The 12378-nt window shown below is 38.0% G+C and overlaps 1 protein-coding gene across 3 annotated transcripts in view; it reads right to left on the bottom strand.

Moving 5' to 3' along the window:
* The window catches only part of DDAH1 (dimethylarginine dimethylaminohydrolase 1), a 134289-nt gene that overhangs the window by 68810 nt on the left and 53101 nt on the right, over positions 1-12378 (bottom strand). The window contains exon 1 of one of the 3 annotated variants that reach the window (XM_046028318.1): positions 7687-7706. The exons of the other annotated variants lie outside the window; for them this stretch is intronic. Within the exon in view, the coding sequence (XP_045884274.1) occupies positions 7687-7689 (3 nt within the window). The 5' untranslated portion in view covers positions 7690-7706. Of the gene's footprint in view, positions 1-7686; positions 7707-12378 lie in introns of those variants that run through there. 3 annotated transcript variants of the gene reach the window in all.

Raw genomic sequence — 12378 nt, 5'->3', positions numbered from 1 at the left:
AGGGTCTTGGGATCAAGCCCCACATCGGGCTCTCTGCTCAGCAGGGATTCGGCTTCCTCCTCTCTCTCTGCCTACCTCTCTGCCTACTTGTGATCTCTCTGTCAAATAAATTTAAAAAAACACACAAAAACCAGCAAGGGCCAACATCTTCCCCTTTAACAAATAAATGGATGGTCTAGAAAATCCTTCTGTAGAACAAGTATGATTCTTGATGATTTTGGTGACAATGGCAGACAGTTAGTGTGATAAAAACTCCTTGAGGGTTTATTTAAATGTTATTTAAATGCTATGCCCTGATATAGCCATTAACTCTAATAGAGCTTGGAAGCTAATTAAGAATGCCATTTATAACTATATAGCACTGTGTTTCTGGACTGTGTTTAGGAGATGAACCTGTAGCAAAGAGATTAATAAGGAAATTCAGCCATTATATTAAAATTAACAGAGACCCAGAAGCACAATTCATAATTGCAGCTGATCTTCTCCTCTGTTCTATCTATTAAAGCTCCTGTATAAGAGAACCTCGGCAGGCCAGAGGGCCTTTGCTCAAGGAGTCAGAGCCATCGGCATAGAGCAGAGCAGCTAAAAACATTGATCCACACCTATACCAGGGAGCTTTCCTAACTTGAAGCAAAAACAAATTCAGAATGGCTTGGGAAAAAATACTGAATTTTAGGCCTGGTGAAGAAAACCAGGAGCACCTTAAAAGAAAATAAATAGTAAATGAGTATTAAATATAATTTTAATGACAGGTGTTCTTTAATAATCTGCTTTTAGGAGGACTATCTCATTTTAAAACACACTTAAAAATTTTTTTTTAATTTATGTATTTTAAAGAGAGAGAGAGAGCGAAATGTGTCATCTTCGTCGTCAAATCATTTTACCCTGGGAAACTCCTGTGTTTGATTGCAAGGCCTTACCTGATGCAGCATGGCCAACAGTCAGGCCAGCCTTTCAAGGAGGTGAGCTGGGAGAGTCATTGAATCCATGGACACTGGAATCGGCCAGGCTTCATTCTGAGCATAAAACCAGCCACTTAATAGGTAAGTGACCCTCAGATAATCCTCAACCTCTCCAAATTCAAGTTCCTTCACTTGACCTGTCCAACTTTTGGATCTTTTTAAAGTGGAGATTATAATTGCAACTATCTCCTAGGGCTGAGGGGATATCAAATAAAATAATGTATGTAAAAGCTTTAGCACAAAGCCTGGAACATAGGAAACATTTCAGCTATTGTTACTGTTGCTACTATTGTTAAGGAAAAAACAAAACAAAACAAAACAAAACCCAAACTGCCTCTTGAACACTAGCTTTGTAAATACAAGTTATATAAATAGAGAGTAAATGCCATAAACTATGAGGCTATAGAAATAATCTGAAAGGTTGAGTGAAAAGTAATTATGTAATTTTACTCCCTCTTTACTGTTTTCCCTAAGAAATGAAACTGGAAGGATGGTGAAAGGGAACAATATATTTAATTTGTCTTACTTCACCTCTCTCTGCCCCCCCCCATTTCTAAATGCATTGTCCAAAATAATTTGGTCCATTAAGAAACTGTAAAATTACATATTATATTAAAACTTGTGAAAATTTGACTATAAGAATCCATTGGCTCCTCCTCTTTAACTTAGCTGGATGTGGCGTTCAGGAAGGTCCTGCTTAGATAAAGTACCACTCTAGGACAATCAATGGCTCCACTGGGCTCCTGATGAAGCTATTTTTACCTGCTTTCAATGTGGAATATTTGGTCTCCTAACTGATAGATAGCTTCTCTGTTAAGATCCCAGGATTCACTGAAAGGAGTTGAAAGAGATAACCCCTGAGAGGTTATACAAAAAAATGCTTAAGTTCATAACCTTCAGAATTGAACAACTACATTCAAATCCTTGTTCCGGGGGCACCTGGATGGCTCAGTGGGTTAAGCCACTGCCTTTGGCTCAGGTCATGGTCTCAGGGTCCCAGGATTGAGCCCTGCATCGGGCTCTCTGCTCAGCAGGGAGCCTGCTCCCCCCTCTGTCTCTGCCTGCCTCTCTGCCTACTTGTGATCTCTTTCTCTGTGTGTCAAATAAATAAATAAAATCTTAAAAAAAAAAGTCCTTGTTCCGATAGTTGCTGTTTGATTGGGCAAGTCTGAGCCTTGGTTTCCTCATTTCTAAAACTGACATTAAAAGTTGCTTTTATCTGACAGGGTTGTAGTGATGAATAAAATGGTGTACATAAAGCACTTAGCATGGTGCCCTACCCACAACAAATGTTCACTGAATATTACCTACTGTCTGTTAAAGTTTAGCCCGGGAATCCAGATAATCCACACAAAAACTCTGGACACAGATGACATGCCACTTCCCCATTACCGATTGATTCATCCACTGAGCAGACGTGCACTGAGTGGCTGATGCTGTGAGGCCCTGTGCTCAATGCTGTACTTCATTGAAATCCTTTGTCACGAGGGGTATCTCTGCTCTCATGCTAATGGCTAGTTCACTGAGGGACCTGGCGCAAGACCTACCACGTAGGAGATGCTAACAAGCTAGGTTTGTTTTTCTTTTTGAATGAATATATATAAGAAAGGGATGAATGAATGAACGACATGACACAAGGATGACTAAAATGTGATCTCTTTGATCTCAGAGAACTCACGTTCTAGCTGAAGTTGGAATTCGCCCTCCAAAAGGAAAATGAAAGCAGGGAGGATTTAAGGAGGATATTTCAGATAGTAGGATCACAGTGAGGAAAATACTGAAAATTTCTTTCTTTCTTTTTTTAAGATTTTTTTGTTTATTTTAGAGAGAGAGCACAAGTTGGAGCAGGGGGAACAGATGGAGAAGCAGAGGGAGAAGAAGCAGTCCCTCTGCTGAGCAGCAGCCTAATATGGGGGTCAATCCCAAGACTTTGAGATCATGACCTGAGCTGGAGGTAAATGTTCAACCAACTGAGACACCCAGGTGTCCCCTAAACCCCCTTTTTTTAAAATGAAAATTTCTATTGTAGTTATGCTAGTATAGTTCAGCAATAAATGGCAAAAGAACGTGTGATCAAACTTGACATTTCTAGAAGATCTTTGAACTTTCAACAAAAAACACAGAAATTTGGAAGGGGAGGCGAACCATAAGAGACTATGGACTCTGAAAAACAACCTGAGGGTTTTGAAGGGTCAGGGGTGGGAGGTTGGGGGAACAGGTGGTGGGTAATGGGGAGGGCACGTTTTGCATGGAGCACTGGGTGTTGTGCAAAAACAATGAATACTGTTACGCTGAAAAAATAAATAAAATGGAAAAAAATAGAAAAGAAAAAGAAAAACAAACAAAACAAAACAAAAAAAACCCACAGAAATATATTTATTACTTATTATAGAAAAAAGAAACTCTAGCCAATTTTATACCTGAAGTCCAAGGACAAAAGGGAATATACTGTCACATACTGTTCTATGTCTGGCCAAGCCTAATCCTGTCTCAGTGTCCTTGTCTTATTTGCCAGTGGTTAGCGGTACCATTACTATACACCCCTCTTTTCTATCCTATGGCTAAGTAGGAAGAGACAAAGGAAAAATAGGGATCAGGAATCAGCTTAACCAGGGTCCCCTGGTAAAGAGCTAATTGGAGAACTAGCAAGGTCTCCTACCTTCCAGTCAGAACTGAACACAACTTGATCCATGAGCTGGGCTGATGTCATTTTAAAACCCAATCACACCATTCTTTACCCCACCCACATGCCCCAAGACATTCCACAAGGAAATAGGAAACACAGGGGAATGCTTGGCTGAGCAAAGAGATAAAGGTGGAACCCACTTCCTACTTGAAGCAAAAGGACCTGTGAATTTACTAAAATATGTGGCTAACCAACAGGATTAGCAGTTTACTGCCATGGATCAGAAGACCAAAATGTTTCAGGGCAATGGACTCCTTTAAGAAAGCACGAGGAAAAGAAATTAAGAGTCCCTGCATCCCGTCCTCCACGTGTAACTTTTTGTTTAGGAGAGAGAGGATGTACTGTATTTGGGTGAAATGGATTCTTGTTCTTCTGCTACAGATAGCATAAAGCCAAGCTTCTTGATTTAGTTTATTTGATCTCTAACTAAGAATGGCCTAATAAGACAAATTTACAGCCTATAGTAATCAAAAAAGTGAAAAAGGACAAATAAAAAATGCCAAAAAAAAAAAAAACTTCAGAAACAAAACAAAAAACAAAAGTACTCTAACTCAAATATCCTAAAACCAAAGTTCTTTCATTGTTTGTATATCTGATAAGTAATAATCTGGAGGAATTAAATCATTTAGTTGCCTGGGTATGCAGTTTTCAAATAGTTCATCTTGGAGACAATACAAGAAAACAGTATCACCCAGATTCAATACATGTTTAATTCATGTATTTATTGGGATATCATAAGGAGTGCAGATCTCGGACCTCACCTTTTTTTGAGATTGCATCTGTCAGCCCTGTAAAAGGAACAAAACTGTGGAGTTGTGAAGATCCACTTTTGCTCATTATTTTTGTTGTTGTTATTTCTTGGTCCATGTGCGTGAGTAGACCCAAAAGTTTCTGCTTAGGAAAATCTTGGCTTTGTTTTTCTATGTCTCTGCTACTTTTTCATAACGAAATCATGAGCTCACTGGCACAATTTATTAAGAACAATCAGGGAGGCCTGCCTGAAGAACACACAGTCTACTCTTCAGAAATTCTAAAATGTACACCTGAATTAGGTGAGTTCACCTACTGTAATACTGAATTCAGTGAGTTGTACCTACTATAGAAATGTGATAGATAACGCTGTTTATGTCATCACACTATGGCCTCATGGGGCCCAAGAGGAAATTCTGAGCTTAGTGGTGAGAACACTATCACTTCTCAGTAACTGGTTTGCCTCCATCTTTGTGGCCTTACGGTCTGAAACACCTACCAGGTCCACCTCTTACTACCGGCAGTAGAAAGCTTAGCGTGAAATCTGTGACCCATCTGTAACAGTGGCTAGATCATGCATATCATTAACAGCATTCCTGGCTCTTCCTCACAGTAATTATTCTTATTTTATTCCTTTCTCCATACTTTCATTGGTTCTGCCTTGTATTTTTTTTAAGATTTTATTTATTATTTATTTGACAGACAGAGATCACAAGTAGGCAGAGAGGCAGGCAGAGAGAGAGGAAGGGAAGCAGGCTCCCCACTGAGCAGAGAGCCCAATGTGGGGTTTGATCCCGGGACCCTGAGATCATGACCTGAGCCCAAGACAGAGGCTTAACCCACTGAGCCACCCAGGCACCCCTCTGCCTTGTATTTTATATACCCTAAGCTGTCTTCTATCCCTTCTAGAGCATCGTGATACATAAATGGAAAACATATAAAAATGTAGGCGAGATATCATCCACACTCACAATGTGATTACACTCTTGAAAGACATGGTAAGCAAGTATCTGGGATTTCTAAAGCTTTATCTACACAGTTCTAGAACAATTGGCTGAAAGAGTGAATACTTCTGAGTACACTAGTTTGACACTCTTTCATCAATAAGTTCTCATGCTATGTAGAAACTGTCTTTGAGTAGTAAGAGTAGCTACGATAATATACCGTGTTGACACGGTTTAACAATAAAATGACAGAAATGTTCCCTTTTTCCATGAGCCTAGCGCTTCTAAGAGAGAAGGGGGACTACTGTGAAAACTTGAAATTTGTTAAAAGTGAAATCTTCCATTCTTGACAACTTCTTTTACTTGGATTTATTTGGATTTATTCACTTTCCAGGGGGGCAGAAAAGAACAACAAGATATATCCAAAATACTAAAGACAGTTTTAACAGCATATACAGAAGAGCATGGTTCATATTTACCTTAAGGGAAAAAGCTGCGATGAGGCTGCAATATAATTTTACTTTGAATTTTAAGAGAAGCAGCTTTTGAGCTATTTTAAAATTCCTCTCATTTAAGCACAGAATCAGATATTGCTACATATAAAATTTTTAAAAGAAGCACTACCACTATCTCATTTGAAAGAAAACATTTTTCATAAACTGTTTTGCATGTAGTTCTTTTTTAAGGTGCTCTGAAATTATAGTTTTTAAAAAAAATTCACCTCCTGTCTCTCTTTTCCAGCCAGGGTCTAAGAGTGAACATTTTTTTCTCCTCAACCAGTCTTTCATCCAGTAACAAATGAGACTGATTTCCAGGTTTTTTTATTGACAAAATATTTTAAAAACACAGTGTATATATATGAATTCCCCACACTGTTTTAGACTCAAATTTGATATTTTCTTCTGAAACCTATAATTTGTTACAAATGCCAAGATATAAAAGTGCTTTCTGGATTTTCTGGTAAATAGAGCTGACCTAAAGTTTCATTTCTAGAAAACACAATTAACCAATTTAAAATATCAGAATTCTTGTTTTTGCTCCAAAAATATTAGTTTAACCTCAACAGATATCTGCTCTCTTAAGACAGCGGGTATATGTGTGCCCATAGAGGAGTGTCTGTTCCAAGTGATAAGAAGGGAATCTGTGTGTGTTGGCAGGGGCTGGGACCCTCCCTAGGGCCTGCTAGGGTTTGATCTGGAGAGGAATGATAGCAAGTTTGAGGAAATTTTTCCCTTGGACATGGAAACTCCTGGGTTTACCAAACAGAATTACAGAAAAGAAGCAAAGCAAAATGAAGCAGTTATATCCAATAAAAATCTGAAAAGAACCATTCAAAACGTGCAGGAGACACTGTACTTAAAATGTACTTGAAGGCTCATTTCTGTAAGGGCTGCCTTAACATCCCCAAGCCCTACTATTGAGGAATCTTATTTCCAGGCACTGTGTCCTGGAGCATTTGCAATTTTTCAATTGGAACTCTCAGCACTTTAAAAATAGCCTAAAGTCAGAAATTGAAATACTGATCCATTTTTCAACCCCCAAGTTGATCCTTAGTCAATATAACACTGAACATTTCTGAACAAAGGGATTCTTAAGGCTGACTGTGGTTCAGGCATGTCTTAAACTTATTAAGGCAGAAAATAAGTTATTCACAAAAGAAAAAAAAATTATGTCTGTCCTCAGTTGGAAAAAGATCTATTTTCTCCCTAATGCTGAATTATGTATTCAATCAGTTCAAATTTTATTTTGGACCATTAATCTGTAATTTAACATAGTTGTTAAAATAAATGGATGTCTCGGTCTATTTTATGTCAGGTTGTTTACTAGAAAAATAATTCAATGGGCTGAACACATAAAATAGAGTTTCCCTTGTGTAACTGCTTACACGTGGATACAGGTACCCTTGGCAAAATTTACATGTTACATTTTAACAGTGTAATTGCTGATAATAAAACACTTTAGGTACTACAGAACAATTTCTATATCTTAAATCATAACTATATTCCTTCTGCTAGCATTAATAGGATAAAAAATCTTTCTAAACTAGCTTTTAACAGTACATTTCTAGTATATTTTCAAGCCCATACAAAGGTTTATGTAATTTTCCTTTAAGAATTACATATTATAATTCACAAATAAAGCTAATCAGAGAAAGACAAAACAACATTACAATTCACAAATATTAAGAAAATTCAAAGACCTCCATTTCTAGGATCCACTTCTTAGAGGATGCCAGCTGGTCCTAAAGACCCATTTTACATGAAACTTCTGCCTAAGGATTGCAGGCGACAAAGCTTGTTCAACCACATTCTAGAAGGTACTGCTAGGCTTCATTTGTCCTTACCATAGCTGACTGCCATCAAACTGCCATCCAAAACTGCTTTAGGGAAGCAGTTCCTCCGAAATCTTTTCAACAGATTCCCTGTTTTAACATCCACCTGTGTTACTGCAGAACAGTCTGACCCGGATTGAGCCAGGGAGCAAATAATAACACTAACTGCAACTCCAGACAGAAAAAAATAGAAGTTAATTTTCCAGACTCTTGTGGGAATATAGAGCATGTCTGCTGAAACTGAATCCAAGAGTTCAATGACACTGTAGCCTCAAGTATTTCTTTATATTCCACGTAATGGCTTTTCCGTTCTTGGTGTTTTATAACACACTACTGAGCCATGATTTAGAAAGTGAGGGAAATTCTCCCTCACGCTCCTTCCCTCTCTCTCAAGTTGAATTGTATGAAAATTATAATTGCAAAGCGAAACTCTAACAGAAAGCCACAAGAGTTGTTCCATGTAGGGCTTAGTGAATGCCATCACTGCCATGTAAGTTAGTTTGTGCTGATTTTCTTTATTTTCAGGGAACGTAATTTTCTTTATGCATTAAACCTGAACTTCTTTCCTCTGGGTTTTGTTTTGCTTCATTTTTGCCAGGAAATAACCAACTCTACAATCTGCCCTTAGGCAGACACTCTGTCATCCACCTCTGTTTTATCTTCTCTTGGCAAGGACAGATAGGTTCTCACTGATACTACTGGTAAGCTACATTAGGATTTCTCTTTTTATGCAGGGGCTACCAGATTCTCTATCAGTTCTGTACAGCTGCCACTTTATATTATCCTGAGAGCAGAGATGCTAGCAATTCTCTTCAGTATAACTGAATGATAAGCCAAATGTGTTCATTTCCATTTGGTCTACAATCAAGCGCAATAACAAAGATTACCCAAAAGAAATAGGGTTAAAACTGTATCTAAGACTACAGAGGGAAACACTCAAACACCTGAGGAAAGGATACTATTTTTCCCTGACATTAAAAAACTTACTGTAAAAATAATGTACTTGATCCTATAAAGGGCGTACATCATCAAATTGTTAGTACAGACATTGAGTTATTTCCTCTAAACAAACACAGGTGTCAGGAAGCTTACGCATATAAATAGGGTCAGTCTTTATTTTTCTGTAAGCTTGCTTTAAAGTCTTAAAAAGTAATGTTCTGGATCAACAGAACAGGGCTGGTACCAAGGTGCAGTTCATTCCCTGCTCTACCTTTGGCTTGGGAAATTCTTGGTCCTTGCCTAAAACTAAAGTGCCCTAATGAAGTCCTGCTTTACAGCAGTGAACGGTAAACTGGAGATGGCATGTTGGAAAGGAAGTCTTGAAAGAAGGTGGGGTCCATAACAAGAGGACCTCATAAAGAGCGGGGAGGCAAGAAGCCACAAATCAACAAAATGTTTTGTTTCTTTGCAAGAAAGAAGGTGAGGTGTAAGACTCTTTTTTTTTTTTTTTTTTTTTTTAAGATTTATTTATTTGGCAGAGAGAGATCACGAGTAAGTAGAGAGGCAGGCAGAGAGAGAGGAGGAAGCAGGCTCCCCGCTGAGCAGAGAGCCCGATGTGGGGCTCGATTCCAGGACCCTGAGATCATGACCTGAGCTGAAGGCAGAGGCTTAACCCACTGAGCCACCCAGGTGCCCCAGAGGTGTAAGACTCTTTATGTGCTCTTATCCCGAGCTCCCCAATATGAGACGAATACTTATCCGAATACATCTTATCCACTCCTCTGAATACATCTCTGTTGAAATTAGAAATAAAACAAATAGTAATATTGCCAACTGAAAACAAACAAGGTGTGGTTGTAAGCACTGAAAAGTGTATTGCTATTAGCTCCCACAGTTTTAGAGAAGCTGAGAATTGAGGACCTACTACATGACAGGGCTATGTTATTGCCTTGTTTGAGTCGCACAACCCCGTGGCGTGGTATACAGGGAGATGTTATTTTACAAGTGTGGAAATGGGGGCCCAAAGAAGGTAACTTACTCGAAGTCACACCACCTAGAACATGGTGCAGCCAGGATCACAATTCAGGCCTGTCTAACTTCAAAGTCCACGTACTTACATCAAAGCTTCATCTTTATGAGAGATTTATGGAATAGAATTTATCCTGGGAAACTAAGGAAGAAACTCAAATATAATATCTTTTTTTTAAGTTTAGATTTGTTATGCTCTTCCTTTCTCTTCTTGAATCTGTAGTCCAAACATCCTCTTCCTCTCATCAAATGAATCATTAACCTCCATGATAAATTGTGGGATTCTCAATAATGTGAAATTATCACCAAGTCCAAAAAGTACATAAATAAAACAACTATTATATATTTTAAAACTTGAAATATCAGTTAGAATACATATAAAACATAATAAACTATACATTCATAAATAGTAAGCTAAAAAAAAACTATATTCCAAGAACACAAGCCCGGGGGGGGGGGGGGCAGTGTGAGGGAGAGGGAGAAGCAGACTCCCCACTGAGCAGGGAGCTTAATGTGGGGCTTGATTCCAGGACCCTGGGGCCATGACCCAAGCCGAAGGAAGATGCTCAATGGACTGAGCCACCCAGGCACCCCACTATATTGTGTTTTTATGACATTTTAAAATTTCTATATTAAAAATGTTATATCAAAGCTTTATAATTACATGTTAAATTACAAAGAAAGTCTGCATGACTCAGAGAAATGATGAAAATTAAAGTATATTTACTAAAAATGAAAGAAAATCTTCATTTGAAACATAATAACACACACACATTATTTTTCATTAAAAGGGTTTAGACCTTCCGAGTTGAGGGTTTGTTTTTGGTGTCTGCGTCCACTTTTTAAATATTTCCATCTCCCCTGCACACATAACTCTCAAGAGTTATGAACAGGAAGTTTTCTCCTGTATTTTCCCCAGTAGAAAGTTCTCCAGCTGCACACTGACTTACCCACTGCCCCAAATGTTAAAGTCCTGGGCAAAGTTTTAATAACTGATTTAGGAATGATGAGACATTTACAAATTTAATACATTTTGCCCTTTTTTCAGACCATATAGAATGAAGGAAGCCTCAGTATGCTTGAAAGATCTCTTAGCAACTGAGAGCGGGGCCGGCCAACAATGGATGATTCATTGAATTAGCTTGAGTGTACAGCAATGTCTGCCAAAAGGTCTGCACAGACGCACATTGCTAGACACTATGGTAAAACGTACTCTGACCTCTTTTAAAACTCTATCAGAGCGGAAAGCTAAACTTACAGCTTTCCAGCAATTCACTGGCGTCTGGAAATATGCTTGAATTACAGTATCTTGCTTTGAAAACAATCAATAGACTTTCTTACATTATCATTTTCACCTAATTTAGACAATAGCTACTACTAATTAGGGATTTCCAAAGGGACGCCACCGTGTTTTTAAGCACTAAAAATAATGGTTGCCCATTCAATTGAAATCTGAAAGGAGGCTTTTTGAAATCTGAAACTGAAAGAACTGATTGTTAGTTTTTTGTAATATTGACCCAAGGATTATGCAAGATTACCTTAAACAGTGATTTGCAGATTTAAAATTGGTAAACAGTATGCAGCAGATACCCAGTGTGTCAGTATATGTATAAAGGTAGAGATTATAGTAGAGGATCCTATCTTACAAAATCTTGTAAAATTCAAAAGACTTAAGTTCTTTTGCTTACATCTGTTATTTCTCTCCTCCAACATCTCTTTAGGGGTAAGTATTATTTCTCTTGCCTTAGAGTTGGAAGACAATGCACATGGAATTTAAATTGTTTGCTTGAGTTCACAGCTATTCAAAGGCAGGTCCTGGTTTACAATATGGATTTTTATAGTTTAAAAGTCAGTATTAGATTCATTGTACTACTTCACCAATCACAGCTTCAGCAGCAATAATAAAAATCATTCATCCTGGGGCACCTGGATAGCTCAGTGGGTTAAGCGTTTAACTCTCTGTTTTGGCTTGGGTCATGATCCTAGGGTCATGAAATGGAGTCCCATCTGGGGCTCTAGCTGGGCGTGGAGTTTGCTTGAGGATTCTCTCTATCCCTCTTCTACCCCCTCCACCCTCTCTACCCTCTCTCTAATTAATAACAATAGTGATAATAATAATAATTCATGAAAGCAAATTCTTTTTTCCCCAGTGTTGGACAAAGACATACTTTCTAGTTTCTTTTGCTCTTAATAAACATAACCACAGAACGAGGAATTTTCTGCCTTCAAAGAGTTCTGCTTTTGGCTACCTTACTTCATCCTCTTCCTTCTTTTTCTCCTCTTCCCCTCTTAATCCCTCTCTCTTCTTTGTATTTCTTTCTTTTTCTTCAGGGGAGTAGGTGTATGGTTAAAATACTCAAACAATAAAGATTAACTGAAAGCTTCCATCCACCTTCTCTTCTGGTCCCTCCCTCAGAAGTAACCACTGTTACCAGTTTGGAGAATTTTTTTTTCGTACTGTTGTGTGGGTATCTGTATAATTATATAATACATATAAAATAAGGTACGTAATCTTGATTTGTGGATTATTTTCTGTTTAATATATTATCACATTGTTCTAAAAATTATTTTTTTATTTTTAATTTTTTATTAACATATAATGTATGATTAGCCCCAGGGGTACAGGTCTGTGACTCACCAGGTTTATACACTTCACAGCACTCACCATAGCACATACCCTCCCCAATGTCCACAACCCAACTACCCTAAATTGTTTTTTTTTTAAAAAGACCTTCT

The sequence above is a fragment of the Meles meles genome, chromosome 1 (genome assembly GCF_922984935.1).
Source record: "Meles meles chromosome 1, mMelMel3.1 paternal haplotype, whole genome shotgun sequence".
Taxonomy (NCBI): Eukaryota; Metazoa; Chordata; class Mammalia; order Carnivora; family Mustelidae; genus Meles; species Meles meles.
The sequence above is the reverse complement of the archived record's forward strand: the minus strand, read 5'-3'. Positions and strand labels throughout refer to the sequence as shown.